The sequence below is a fragment of the Didymella exigua genome (genome assembly GCF_010094145.1).
Source record: "Didymella exigua CBS 183.55 unplaced genomic scaffold M421scaffold_18, whole genome shotgun sequence".
NCBI lineage: Eukaryota > Fungi > Ascomycota > Dothideomycetes > Pleosporales > Didymellaceae > Didymella > Didymella exigua.
The window spans coordinates 268,004-282,057 of NW_022984792.1; the positions used below are offsets into that span (position 1 = coordinate 268,004).

The 14,054-nt window shown below is 53.2% G+C and overlaps 7 protein-coding genes across 7 annotated transcripts; 5 read left to right on the forward strand and 2 right to left on the reverse strand.

Moving 5' to 3' along the window:
* Positions 1 to 1,625: 1,625 nt before the first annotated feature.
* Positions 1,626 to 3,323, forward strand: M421DRAFT_394215 (uncharacterized protein; the record flags this gene model as incomplete). The annotated part of the gene is made up of 5 exons (XM_033590057.1): positions 1,626 to 2,203; positions 2,253 to 2,323; positions 2,352 to 2,773; positions 2,820 to 2,875; positions 2,923 to 3,323. Exons 1-5 carry the CDS (start codon positions 1,909 to 1,911, stop codon positions 3,321 to 3,323), a joined length of 1,245 nt encoding a protein of 414 aa, XP_033447427.1. The 5' UTR covers positions 1,626 to 1,908.
* An 897-nt stretch (positions 3,324 to 4,220) lies between these two features.
* On the forward strand, positions 4,221 to 6,170 carry M421DRAFT_183597 (carbon-nitrogen hydrolase). The gene has a single exon (XM_033587915.1). It carries the CDS (start codon positions 4,409 to 4,411, stop codon positions 5,669 to 5,671), a length of 1,263 nt encoding a protein of 420 aa, XP_033447428.1. The 5' UTR covers positions 4,221 to 4,408; the 3' UTR covers positions 5,672 to 6,170.
* An 886-nt stretch (positions 6,171 to 7,056) lies between these two features.
* On the forward strand, positions 7,057 to 8,620 carry M421DRAFT_101963 (pantothenate transporter liz1; the record flags this gene model as incomplete). Its single annotated transcript, XM_033586709.1, has 4 exons — positions 7,057 to 7,233; positions 7,284 to 7,494; positions 7,548 to 7,990; positions 8,042 to 8,620. The coding sequence occupies 4 exons, from the start codon at positions 7,057 to 7,059 to the stop codon at positions 8,618 to 8,620; spliced, it is 1,410 nt and encodes a 469-aa protein (XP_033447429.1).
* Positions 8,621 to 8,859: 239 nt separating this feature from the next.
* On the forward strand, positions 8,860 to 10,484 carry M421DRAFT_422044 (uncharacterized protein). Its single transcript, XM_033593039.1, has one exon. The coding sequence runs from the start codon at positions 9,306 to 9,308 to the stop codon at positions 10,122 to 10,124; it is 819 nt and encodes a 272-aa protein (XP_033447430.1). The 5' UTR covers positions 8,860 to 9,305; the 3' UTR covers positions 10,125 to 10,484.
* Positions 10,485 to 10,627: 143 nt separating this feature from the next.
* On the forward strand, positions 10,628 to 12,512 carry M421DRAFT_65789 (beta-lactamase/transpeptidase-like protein; the record flags this gene model as incomplete). The annotated part of the gene is made up of 3 exons (XM_033596265.1): positions 10,628 to 11,551; positions 11,604 to 12,355; positions 12,404 to 12,512. The coding sequence occupies 3 exons, from the start codon at positions 10,628 to 10,630 to the stop codon at positions 12,510 to 12,512; spliced, it is 1,785 nt and encodes a 594-aa protein (XP_033447431.1).
* Positions 12,513 to 12,548: 36 nt separating this feature from the next.
* Positions 12,549 to 12,893, reverse strand: M421DRAFT_6374 (uncharacterized protein; the record flags this gene model as incomplete). The annotated part of the gene is made up of 1 exon (XM_033596081.1): positions 12,549 to 12,893. One exon carries the CDS (start codon positions 12,891 to 12,893, stop codon positions 12,549 to 12,551), a length of 345 nt encoding a protein of 114 aa, XP_033447432.1.
* An 831-nt stretch (positions 12,894 to 13,724) lies between these two features.
* Positions 13,725 to 14,045, reverse strand: M421DRAFT_6375 (uncharacterized protein; the record flags this gene model as incomplete). Its single annotated transcript, XM_033596084.1, has 1 exon — positions 13,725 to 14,045. A coding segment is annotated over one exon (321 nt), but the record flags the coding sequence as incomplete, so codon positions are not given.
* Positions 14,046 to 14,054: the final 9 nt, after the last annotated feature.

Here is a 14,054-nt window from a genome sequence, read left to right on the forward strand (position 1 = left end):
CGAGGTTCGCTCCTTGTGGCAGTTGCTCCTGGCAGTTAGCGGGCTACAGTTCCGGACCAAGGCGTGGCATGCTTGCCAAACTACCCACTTTCCGATGACCGCTGTAGTCGTCCACTGTGCCCAAAGGGTAGTCCCGACACGAGAAGAACATGCTGTCGAGGGGGCAAGGACCACTTGATCACCATGGTGGTCCCACGATGAACGTTCATGAGATTGCCACTAATTGCGCAATGATGATTATCCCGCCAAGTGTTTTCAGAGTGAATTCCCAAGAAGCAATAGGAGCGCCATTGTCGTGACCCGTGAGGGACCCAAAAGCGGGATGTGGAAGTGTGGAGAGACGCATGCAGGCCGATCGCCAGAATCATGGTGGCAGGTACGTGCGTTGGGGCTCTTTCCGCACCACTCAACACATGCTATCGACGAATTTGCATCCGGCGTCACAGCCAGCACTCGATTCGGACGCCATCCCATTGTCTGCAGTCGCTCTTCGCGGCTTCGAGGCGGCTCGTGATGGTGACAACTGACAATCGCTTCTCCGGTTCATGTTCCGTTAAGCACTGCCTTCCTGGAACTCTGTTTCCACCTGGCAAAGGGCCGAAGAAGACGTGTCGAAGCTGCGCATGATTTCGATCGTCCTGGCGACAGAGCTTCCGAAGCCCAGGCCAACTCACTCGCGACCACCAGACTGAAGACTGAAGACTGGAAATGTGCCTATCAACATCAGGTCTGCACACCAGGTGTCTTTCGACTCATAACCAAAATATTTTTTGCTTGAAGAAAATCGAAGATGACAACGGGACTGTTTGGAATGTTCAGCAGGGTTCTTCACAGCATCCAAGATACGGATGCCGTCTGCCGACTTTCATGTACAAAAGCCATGAAGTTACGAAGGTAATGACGCTATGTTGGAGTACCTAGCTCTAAAGTCCGAGCGACGGAGACTTCTACTACCGTACCGGTAGGTCACATGGTCTGGGTGTGCAGATCCCCCTGGATTGCTGAGCACCCCGAGGAGCATCTCACAAGTTCTCACAACCGCGTTGCGAATTTTGAATATGTCGACTCTGGCGCAAACTCCGTAACCATCGACGGTCTAAATGCAACAGCCTATAAGGACGTCGAAGGTGTTGACCGGCACGGGTGTAGGCGCTACGCGTCCAAACGCCTCGGAAGTTGCCAGTCCGTATTCGCTCTCTAGGGTCTCAGCAAGCGCTTTGAATTCCCTCCTCCGAAACGCTGCCACGTGGTGGCTGACTTTACTTGATGCTCTGGTCCAAAGTTCGGCAAATTTGGCCGGCAATTCCTACCTGAATTGCTTCTGACTGCGTTAAATACGGACTGCAGATCACTAGTGGTAGGGCACATTGCTAGAGTTTAGTACATGGGCAGCTAGTTACACGAGGATAGGCATCTTGCTGCCTCCACAGGAATCGACTCACTTTTTGATGGTCAGGGCACCATTCTCCTGTCTTAAGATCTGAAATTGTTGTATGAAGCTCATAGAGACGAAGGGTCGGGCAGCATGCGGCTGCTAAAAATGCAACTGATAATGCTGTCGCATCCGAATATCAGATGCGCACCCCGATGACTGCTCGCTACACGACCGCTCACTCACTTGCTATCGGACATTGGCTTCCAGCTCACATCTGTGTACGACCAGGAAGAATAGTCGGCTTTATTCAAGACCAGATCCTGCTCTCGGCCGATCGAAGCCCCGTCCAGCTGGTTGGCCGCATAGACGTATGAACCCAGGGCCCACTTCCCGTTCTTATACCAGGATACGCACTAGCCCCAGAGCTCGTTCTCATCTGCATTAAGATCCCGCATCCTACCCTGGTTCTACTTGCTTGACATCCAGGTCTTCCTTTTACTGCATCCAACACCGACACGGGTTCAGACATCGACATGCCCCATATCGACGTCCTGGCGCCGCACGTCGACCGACTATTTGCTCGAGATGGCGGCCTCCACCCCCCTTCAGAGGTTATGCTCAGCTGGCCTCAGCCAAACTATATCAACCCGGAGGATCGAGGATGGAGTTCGTCGATCGTATTGGTAGTGTTCTTGGGCATTACTTTCCTGGTATACGCTGCACGCATGTGGGCACGACTGGGTCTGGGGAAGAATCATGGACTTGATGACACCATTATGAGTATAGCGATGCTACCGCTGTTTGGCCTCACGATATCAGTCGTTCTTGGTAAACTAGTCGTCTTTCGTCAAATGTATACGGCTGACACTTAGATTAGCCAACCGCCTGTACGGTTTTCAGTGGCACGTCTGGGACCAGACGAATGTGACTTCGGTCACTGCAAGAAATGTCCGTTCACTCTTCTGAACTACTGGAGACGTTGCTAATTGATCTTCGGATTACGATGTCGATTGAGATCAACTACATGATTTGCACAACACTGATCAAGATATCGATCCTCTGCTTCTACCGCCGAATAACTGCTTCACTCACTATCAGCTTCGTGTACTGGGTTTGGGGCTCCATAATCTTCTGCAGCTTCTACGGCATCACCTTCATCTTTCTCATTGCCTTCACCTGCCATCCGGCGAAGGGCTTCTTTCACATTTTCGATGTTGCCTGGATATCCCAGAACGAATTAACTTGCCGCGATGAAGGAGCCATCATTGTGGCCGTTGCGGCCATCAGCACTGTACAAGACTTCATCATTGCCCTCCTACCTGTCTTCCTCATCTGGAAGTTACAGATTCCCAGGACACAGAAAATCGCACTTTGTGGTATCTTTGCACTAGGTCTCATGTAAATCATCACTCATGACAATGGAACTGACAGCTGACGTATCTAGTACATGTGTCTGCGGTATCCTGCGTACATACTATGCTGCGTATGTCTATTATTATAGTGAGTTTCTACAGGAATAGTGATGTTTACAAACTGACTTCGAACAGCCTACGATATCACCTGGTATGCCTACTATGGCTGGATCTGGACAGCCCTCGAAGCCGACCTGGCTGTAATCTGCGCCTCGGCGCCAGCTCTCAAAATCTTCTTCCGCCGCTACTTCAGCATGACAACAAACCGCTCTGGCTACGAAATGTCAGGCAACGGCAATGGCAACACAACTGTGCCCACATCGTCCACAGCAAAATCTCGCATGAAGATGTCTACGCACTCGGCGTCTCGAATCGAAGCTGGGAGAACATACGACAACGAAGTGACCATGAACGGTATCAAAGTCAGCCAGAGGCTGGAAGTTCGCATCGACGAAAGGGACAATCTATCGCAGAAGAGCTTTGGCAGTACAAATAATCTTACTGCCGTACCCAGGCTGGAGGAGAGCAGATGGTGAGACATGAACCAGTGGTACATTCAAGGGTATCACAGTTTGGGTAGCTCTGCGGCCATCAAGCCGGCGCAGCTCGCAGACAAGAAGCTGAGGGAGAGACCTTGAGATTGGTGCAGCAAGACGATCAGCGGCTCAATTGAAGCCATCAGTGAACGACCTCCACTATCCCACCTAGCGCTGGACTTGTCCCAACGACAGCAGAGGCACAAGAAGCGACTGTCCCACAAAACTTGGCATACCGAAAAGTCGTCGGTTTCACGTTTCTTGCGGCTGAATGACGTGCATTATTGTCTTTGGCCGCATCGTACGTTTTGGCCGCATCGTACGTTTTGGCCGCCCCGCTCTATGTCGCTTGGCTCAGCATGCATGTCAATGATTCAGCCTTGGTTGACTCCTCCAACTAGCTGCTTATAGCAACCTCTGCGTTTCGATCGCACGATGCGTACAACGCATCTCCTTTGCTTGGACTGTACAGTCGTACTGTACATTGTATGAATGGTATGCAATACCTATTGTCGTTCCCACGTGGATCGAAGAGGATATACCCGGTAACTCTTTCCGCAACGGCGCACGGTGCAACACGGCATCGGCAACACAACTTTACCATTTCCACATCGCGATCACGACTCGTCAGCAAGATCAATGCGAAGACTTCGCTTCGTAGTCACAATCAGCGTCTGCCGATGGGCTTACAGTCGGCAGTGGATGTCTAGTGCGGCCTCTGATTCGCCAATGTTAGCTTCCCAAGTACGAGAGCTCCGCCGAGCTCAGTGGCTGGTTGCATTGCGGGGAAAGAGCATTCAACCATGAGGGCTGCGCGACAAACTTAACCCTCGAGATATACACAAAGTTGTCAAAGCCTCCCTGATCGTCGCCCATTAGATCCTTCCGCATTGTAGAGAAACCTCCGTCTGTGCAGCCACCGGTAAGAGCACTCGAGGACAACATCTACAGCATGACGCAGCTACGATCCCCGCCATATCCGCAAGCACATTCATAAGCAGCTCTGAGTTCCTGACATACCGCAGATCAGACGTTGCTCTCGGACTGCCACAAAGAGCTCTCCATCGCTTTGACGAAACTACACAATGCCGCAGCTCCTCAAGCTTGCTTCGGCGCAAGCCCGCACGCTCGAGACCACACAAGAAACCCTTCGCGCCCTCGAAGCCACCACGAAACGCGCCGCTACTTCAGGAGTTGATGTCATTCTCTTCCCAGAGGCCTACCTCGGAGGTTACCCACGCACCTGCAACTTCGGAGCCGCTGTCGGCGCACGCCTACCAGAGGGGCGCGAACAGTTCCTAGCATACTTTCACGATGCTGTAGACCTCGGAGATACCCCAGCTGGCGCAGGGCAAGAATGGGTAGAGAAGAGGCTCGAATTGCCTCGCGGCAAGAAGTATAGAGGCGATGGTGTCCGGGAAGAGCTCGAACGCATTGCACGCGAGACAGGTGTTTTCGTTGTTACTGGACTTGTCGAGCGTTGCGCTGGCACACTATACTGTGGAGCTGTCTTCGTATGCCCGAAACTCGGCGTCCTGGGCAAGAGGCGCAAGGTCATGCCTACCGGCTCTGAGCGCTTGATTTGGGGCCAGGGCTCAGCATCGACATTGCGAGCTGTCACAACGGAAATCAAGGGCGTCAAGCTTACAATTGGGTCGGCTATCTGCTGGGAGAACTACATGCCTCTGCTGCGACAAAGTCTGTACAGCCAGAATGTGAACCTGTGGTTCGCGCCCACGGCAGACGCAAGGGATACGTGGGAGTCCCTTGTCCGCACGATCGGCTGCGAAGGACGCTGCTTCGTCGTAAGTGCGAACCAGTGCGTGAAGAGGAAGCACCTTCCAAGCTGGATCAAGGGCGGAAAGACAACACGGCAAAATCAGACCGCGCCTGCCCAGCCTGAAGCACCCCAGACAAGCAGTGGACGCAGGAAGAGCACAATCGTGTTTACAGAAGAGAAGAATGAGATTTGCCTCCCTCTGCGCGACGGCAACACCCAGCACGAACAAGTCAACGGCGACTCGGCCATCGACTCTGGCTCATCGCCCCTGCGTAACGAGATCGAACAGCCCCTCAGCCCAAAGCAAACATCGACCAACCAGGTCGCGCTCTCCTCGCTCTCTGACGAAGACTTTGTCTCGAGAGGAGGATCGTGCATAATCTCGCCGCTGGGTGGAGTCATCGCTGGACCGGTCTGGGAGAAGGAAGACGAGCTGCTGATCGTTGATGTTGACTTTGAAGACTGCGAGAGGGGCAGGTTGGACTTCGATTCTGCCGGGAGCTACTCAAGATCTGATAGCTTCAAGCTCTCTGTCGAGGGATTGAACTTGAATCCGCCGCCGCAGTAGGCCATTGCAAAACACACACTGTTCTTAACATATGTGATATCGTCCATGAATTGTTCGTACGTCGTGGCATGTCCCTTTTTACCTTGTCCCGCAAGGAAGTCCCCCGCCTCCAGCACAATCTAGTTCCCAGGATGCGCCAACGCGCCAGTCATTGTGGGCAGGCTTGTTGTGTCACCCGCTGGCTTGGTGTCGTTCTCTGCGACTGCGAGCCTGTCTTTGCCTGTTGGGTCGGTCGGCTTGAGGCCGATAACGTCGGACTTGACGTCGGCCGGACCGCTCTTGTCATCGCTAGAGAGCGTGTCCTTAACTTTGTCTGCGATCTTACCTAAAGGGTGGAAGAGGTGGAAGGGAAATGGAATGGCGGGAGCCACCGAGAGGGTTGTTCTTCTTTAGCTTGGAGGCCTGCTGTTCTTGGACGCCTGACACCGTGGTGGTCTGTGGGCTATATAGGTCTTGAGAATTACTAATAAAGGATACGGTTGGACTTGAGATGCTTATGAAGTAGGCTGGTAAGGTGAATGACTGTCCTTCGAAGTTATGTGCTTGCTCTCATAGTGATGACAGATGCCACTGGTGTCGATGACATCAATCTCTCAGTGGTCGACAGCAACGCCACACGATACATGGCTACGTCCAGTACTTCCATCAGTAGTCAGAGGTCCAGGACTCAAAATCCCCATATCGCGCGTCTCTTGGGTGTTCGTTACATGATCGCGTCCCGTTTGTTGGGCACCATGACTGTTGCACATCTCCGGCATCAAACTAGTATGTCAAGAATTCGATGTCTGCAAGACCCGAACGTCCTAATTTTGTACTACGATGATTGTGTGGCTTCCCTTCCTTCTCACCTCGGTCGCCTGACCCCGGGTTCGGCTGATCATCACCCCCGCAAGGCGCTCCACCCGTGTCGAATCCACTTTGATGACCGCTCAAGACCACGCCCCAACCCCCAACAGTGTCTTTGCCAATCCGCGGCCAGCTTGCATGTGTTCTGTCCGCCGATCCGTCGTGCCAGAGCACATGCGGCTGAAAGTCCGGAAGGATGCGCAAAGCAGCTTCCCAAACGGGCAAGCCGCGATGTCGTCGTGATTGTTCTGCTTCCGATCGGTGAGTTGCCGAGACTGGTGGGTGTGCAAGCTTTGTATAAGACTTGCCTTGGTGCGCATGGCGTTCTTGGTGCTGTTGGTCCTTGTCGGTGTGTCAAAAACCTCCCTTGCTTGCCGTTCTGGGTTCAACTGTTTCCGTCGACGACGCTACATTCGCCACCTTTAAATATGGAGATCCAAGATGATATCGGCAAGAAGCCACGGGCTGATTATATTGACGAAGCGCTTCCTGGCCCCGCGGGGGGCTCGAGATTGACTGTTCCTCCGCTCGTGGCCGCTATGTCCCGGGAGGAGCGTATCGCGGCTGAAGCAAAGTTGAGGAAGAAGGTTGATACGAGATTGTTGCCGATGATTATTCTCATGTATATCATGAACTATCTGGATCGTAACAATATCGCTGCGGTTCGATTGGCAGGTCTGCAGGACGAATTGAATTTAAGCAGTGTGCAGTATCAAGTAGGTACCAAATTCCGTTCTGGAGATCTTCAGATGCTAATCAGCAATAGACAACCGTCTCGATTCTCTTTGTTGGCTACGTGGGCATGCAAGTTCCTTCGAATTTATTCTTGAACAAGACTGGAAAGCCAGCGCTCTACCTGCCTACTTGCATGATCATCTGGGGCATTCTCAGCGGTTTGACAGGCGCAGTCCAGAACTTTGCCGGTCTGGCTGCGTGTCGCTTCTTTCTCGGATTCATTGAAGCTGCTTACTTCCCGGGTCCGTCTAAACTGACTTAAGATGGATGTTCGCAGAGACTAACGAGTTTTCAGGTTGTCTCTTTTACCTCTCGTCTTGGTACACGCGAAAAGAACTTGGTCTGCGAACAGCGCTTCTGTACTCCGGCTCGCTCATCTCAGGCGCCTTCGGTGGACTTATCACAGCTGGAATCACAGGTAATATGAACGGATTGCATGGTCTGCGCGCGTGGCGATGGGTCTTCATCCTCGAAGGGATCGTCACTGTGATTATCGCCTTTACGGCCTACTTCATCTTACCCAACTTCCCACGCACTACAAAGTGGCTGACCGAGGAGGAGCGCCAACTTGCCGTTTACAGGTTGCAGGAGGACATTGGCGAGGATGATTGGACCTCAGCTGATCAACAAACGTTCTTCCACGGCCTTAAACTCGCCCTGCTGGACATCAAGACCTGGATCTTCACCGTCTTGCTTCTATCGATCGTTTCCTCGGCTTCCGTCACCAACTTTTTCCCGGTAAGATCACGCCTTCGAGTCGCAGAGACAACGTGGACTGACCTTGAGCAGACCGTTGTCAAGACGCTTGGCTACGACAACATCCGCACCCTTTTGCTCACGGCACCACCCTATGTCTTGGCCGTCTTTACGACCTTTCTGAATGCATGGCACGCCGATAAGACCGGCGAACGTTTCTGGCATATTGTCCTCCCACTCTGCGTGGGCGTTGCTGCCTTCATCCTGGCTGCATGCACCCACAGCACAGCCCCTCGATACGTAGCCATGATGCTTATGGTTCCTGGCGTATACACAGGATACGTCGTAGCATTGGCCTGGATCTCGAATTCGATGCCGAGGCCGCCGGCGAAGCGTGCTGCAGCTCTTGCCTTCATCAACGCGGTATCGAATACAAGCAGTATTTACGCGAGTTACATGTACCCGCAGCCAAAGAGCGGCGCCCAGCCCAATCTGACAGTACCGCTCAGTGTTGATTGTGCGACGGCGGGTCTCGCGATCATCATGACTGTTGTGATGAGGATGATCTTGGGCAGGCTGAACAAAAAGTTGGATAAGGGAGAGCACGTTGAGGGGGCCATTAACGCAGTTCCGGGCGAAGCGCAAGAGCGTGGTTTCAGATTCTTGGTATAAACCTTTTCTTCTGGAACCAATCAATAAAATCAAAGTGATCAATTCAGTGGTCATGGCAAGGTGCGGACGCCGAGTTCCACGGTGATCATTTAAGATGCTGGCACGCATCCAGCCGAGGAAGCTGGACCATATATGTTGAGGAAAACCGCCAGGTGACTAAGTGTCGGGCTCCGGACGCTCGAACCTTCCACACGCCGAGTTTGGTTAGCGCTACTTGATCCACCTTTTTCCGCAAAGTGGGCCTTTGCGCGTCGCGATCACCGTCATCCAGCATGCGCCAACCTTCTCTATTCCAGCCCAGCACATCGCAGTATCAGATCCCTTCGCGTCTGCATTTCGCTCTGCATCGCACCAACACTATCGTTCACCCAGATCCTGCGCCTCGCCCCTAGCTCAGCGCTGTAACCCTGGACGTGGGATTTCGCAACAGCGTCACATCCAAGATTATTCTAGGCGCCTTGTGCATACATCATGCTCCTCCCAAGATCACATCTGCATACCTGTACAACATAACATACAACTGCTTAGCCACTTCCGAAGCTCCGGCAAACCGATCGCTTCACTCAACTGGAACCCGAAAGCCTCACTTATTTGACTGCCTCCAAAAGACAACAACGCGACACGCTAGTAAACGCCACATCTGATCTCAACATCAAAGTCGGAACATTTCGATAACGAAACAGCCATGGACTTTTCGAACAATGCGTTTCGGGCACCTCCAAAGGTCTCAGAGGACACCATGTCACACGCGAATCTGGTGATGGCTTGCCAATGGGGATGGTCCAGTACACCTGACTCAGAGCGCGCACAGCCTACCATATCTGCTGCGCTGCACTCCACATCAACCACATCGTTCAACAACATTCGAAGCAAACGACTTGCACCATGTCAAGGTCGTCTATATCACCAGCTACTCTGCTCGCATCGCATCCGGACCGATCTCGTCGAAGATTGTGGCGATAACTGTGTAGAGCCCTTCAGCAGCGCGACAGGTCCTGCGTTCGTCTGCAACGAGTGTGTCCAGAAAGAGGCCATTGATATCTGGGAACAGCGGAAGGCGCAACACGGCGCATCTTACCCACCTCTAGACCAGATGACGAAAGAGCAGTACGATGTGTACTTCGAAGAGCGCCGATTACTCGAAGCTGAGTTCGCGCGAGAGCATAAGCTTTACGAAATGGAACTCACGGCAAACCTGCGACCAAGCAACATATGTTCCGCGCAGGAAGCCAGTAAAGAAGAGACAGAGTTCGCGGCGGAATTGGACTCCTTGTCTCTGGCCATGATGAGCTCTGGGGAAGGCGCAAAACGCCAGTTTGCGCATTCTCGCGATCGTTCAAGCCTGCCAAACGACCCGTCTGAGCAGCTGCACTGGACCCTGAACTCGCTAGCACTGGATCGGGGCGCATGTGGCATCGAATACGCCCCATCACAGTTGTCGAATCGTATGCTTTCTTTGAGGCAGGTGAGCGAGGAGGAGCTGTGGAGGAAGCCGCGAGAGTAGGCGGAAGCGGGTCAGGACAGAACATGTTTGCCCGACGCAAGGCCGCTGTTTGGCCGTGCCTTTGATTAATGATGCTTGTTAGCGATATGCATGGAACTGAACCTCAGCGGCATTTACTGGTGTTAGTGCGTAACAGCACGCAGGAATTGGCTCTCTACTTAAAAAAATTGGACCCCCACTTTTGCAGAACAGCTTAAACGCGGCGCCGAGCGAATCACACTCATCCGCATTTCTTTAATACAGCTGTGTGAAAATGGAAGAAATTGTAGTTCTTATGCTAATTCAACAACATATGCGGCCTAACGGTGAATCATAGGGATGGTCAGGTATTGGTACGGGCAAGGATACGGATACCTAGGCAAGTCTGTCGATCCATCGAGGAACAGCATCTCATTGGCGCACCCTGTCGACCCTGCTTATCGGGCCCACCTGGCGGTCTCCAAGAAATGCGGGCAGGTACACAAGGACCCTTTCACGAGGGGCTTCGTCTTTCCAGCACTTTTATGACGATGGTTCTTCTTTGGACGCTCGGCCTCACCGGTCTCTTCACGTGGACCGAAGCTACTTGCGTGCCAGATGCACCCGCGGAGCTACTTTCCAACACCCAAATACTTGATCATCCTACTGTAGTCAAAGCGCTCAACGAAGCCAGAGAGCTGTTGCAGAAGCCTTACCATGACAATGTCACTCGAGACGGACTGAGTGTGGCAGTGGTTCACGCCTCTTCGCCAATACCGATATTCACTTTCAATGCCGGCGCCTTGAAATTCAACGAAACATCCTCGCGCCTTCCTAGGACTACCGAAGATGTCGTTACCAGCGACTCCATTTTTCGAGTCGCGTCCGTTACCAAGAACTTCGCCATGGCCAGCGCCTTGGTACTGTCCCGGCTTTCGCGCCACGCCATCACGCTCGATACTCCAGTCCGAAATCTCTTACCATCCTTTCACCTCCCGGATCTGGACTGGAATGATGGCGGCAGCGAGATCACGCTTCGTATGCTGGCGAGCCACATGAGCGGCATCACGCGGGAGAGTTTCAGCTCGAACTTCAATCAAATCTTGAGCACCGGGAAAGCCACCGCGGACAGTATAGGGGAGCTGTGGGCCGCTCAGACAGTCGAGAACGTGATTGAAGAGGTTAGAAAGACGAGCTTGATGTTCAAGGCAGGAGAGAGATCGGCGTACTCGAACGCAGGTATCGGGATCCTTGGGGCTGCTGTGGCCTCGTACTACAACGAAATCACCCGCGAAGATCTTACGTGGAGTGATATTGTAGAGCAAGAGATACTAGAGCCGCTTAATATGACGAACAGCTTCTTCGGCCCGATCCCCGATAGCCTCATACCAGGCATTAGCGTGCCTGGAGGCGACAACTGGGCTGATCTGGTTATCGGGGAAGGATATAATCCAGCCGCTGGCATGTGGGTAGGTGGCCCCTTCTATGGATACTTAACTGCACGGTGCTGACAGAGCACAGAGCTCAACAAACGACCTAGCAAACTACCTCCACAGTATCTGGCTCCAACCATCACCTTCCCTCATCACATCCTTCGATCGGCGCCACGCACTTAAGCCGGTATACACCCTTCCAGACGGCAAGCAGCAAGTCGGCCCAGGATGGGAGATCAGCCTCCGCTCAGTCTCGACCAGCTCCAATACCAGCGTCACTGACTCGAACAAAACCTACAGTATCTACGGCAAGTCTGGCAGTGGCGGTGGCTGGCGGTCCTGGATCGATGTCGTGCCTAATCTCGGCTATGGGCTTGTAATCCTGAGTCAGACCGCGGGGCTCGAAGGATACGAGATGCTGTATCCAGCAGCCTTGTACGGTGATGTTCAAGATATCCTGATTCCGGCGTTTGCGGAGGCGCTCGCCGCGCAGGTTGCGGAGAAGTATGCGGGAACGTACGGAAGTGGGCGCGATACAGGCATCATCTCCGATGTCGTGAGCAGTAATAGCTACAATACGGCGACGAACGCGAAATTGGAGGTACAAGATCAGGTGTTGTATATGCGCGAGCTTGTAGTAAATGGGAGCAGTGCGCTGGAAGCCATCGATAAGTTGAGCTGGCTCGACAATGAAGGGGCTCGATACTTCTCTAGACCAGCTGGCGTAGTACTAGAGCCTGCGGGCGGAGTGAGTGAAACAGCAGAGTTCGGTGATGGCGCGCGAGTCTTCAGAATGACGGCCGCTGGAGCAGAGCTTTGCGAATGGTATGATTACGATGGGTAAGTGATCGACATCTTCCTTACCTCGCATTCGCTGACAGCTGGTAGATACAAAGATCAGAATGGTTGGCCTTTGACCAAGCTTGTGCTTGTCGACTCCGGCAACAAGACCGAGCTACACTATCCGCCGTTCGATATCGTAGTCACGAAGCTATAAAGATGTTTCTGCATGCTGGCTGGGTAGTGCGAACCATTAGCCTGCCATTTTCCAGCGGTCGTTGGCGTACCCGAATTGGTCGTCGTAGACACAGTCAGAGGTGTAGCGCTTGACGCGCTGTACGGTTGGCTGGCAGCTGTAAAGGGCAATGATCCAAGGGATCGTGTCAGTAAGTAAGCATTGGTAGACTTGGGAATTTGGCTCGCGCACATCACCGACAAGTGCCTGCCTCGCCGGACTCAAGCTGATGCTCTTCGCTGGGTTGGGCTCGTGGTCTTCGCTATTCGCCGTCTGCCTCTGCTCGAACTGCTCTCTTGGCGCACCCGATGTGTCTGGGAATCCAGAGTTTGCGCTGGCCTTGATGTCGTTGTGAGAAGCCATATTGGATCGATTGTCTGGGTTGTACAGTTGTGCGGTAAAGTTTTTCTGCGGGTGCGAGATGCCGGGGCCGCGGGATATCTTCTTGAAGTTTCCTGATACGAGCTTCGAGCGCGAACCTGATGTTGCTGCTGGGTACGACTTATCCGTGGCTGCAGTTTGTCCTCTTGTTTATCGGTCCGTCTGCAGTGAGGTCTCTCGATGTGTGACATTGAAAATATTCGGTGCAGCTGCCAGCTAGTGGTGAATCATGGAACGTCGGGATGTCTCACAGGCAGCCAGCAATAGTATAGAAGGTAATGCATGGATCGCATAGCTGCAGACATCTAATTGTAGCTAAGACAGCTATGAGAGCAGTTGTGGGCCCTTGTAGGGGTGCGCGGTGACATTGAGCGCGCCCTCACAGACTTGACCAGCTCATTGGCATGATGCTGGTGGGATCACGACGGAGGAAAGGTCGCAATGCAACAGTACAGGCGAAGACACTGGCCATGAGAATGAAGTGTGCGAAAAGTGACTAAGATTACTATCTCAGCTCAATTCCGTGTAAAGACATTACTATCGCTCTACTCCTGACACTTAACTTACAAGCCATTATGCCAACCATCCTACAATGATGACCACATTGCCCCCCTTTGAAAACTACACCGGCGAGAATGTAAATGCTCCATGGCTAAGCCATGCCACCCAAGAATCAAAAACCTTACGGAAGGAGTGTATATATGTTGAACCCATCTATGCCAGGCGCAATCTTGTCATTATCGGGTCGTTAAGTGGTAGGATGTGTCGAATGAGAGTAAAGAATGTAAGGCTTGGAAATCCAGAACCTCGAGTTTAAGCCAGGACAGCGAAGGCAACGGCACCAGCGACGAAAGCGACGAAAGCCTTGTTGGAGCTTGCGGCACCAGTGAACTGGGCAGGCGCGGAAGTGGCAGCAGCAGGGCCCGAAGCAGCGGGAGTGGACTTGCTAGGGGCCGGCGCGGGCACACTCGCGCTGGGAGCGGGAACAGAGGCCGGGTAGGTCGCAGCAGGAGGAGCGGGAACAGAGGCAGGGTAGGTTGCAGCAGGAGGAGCAGGGTGGGTCTCCGCAGGGGGAGCGGGGTGGGTCTCCGCAGGGGGAGCGGGGTGAGTCTCCGCAGGGGGAGCAGGGTGAGTCTCCGCAGG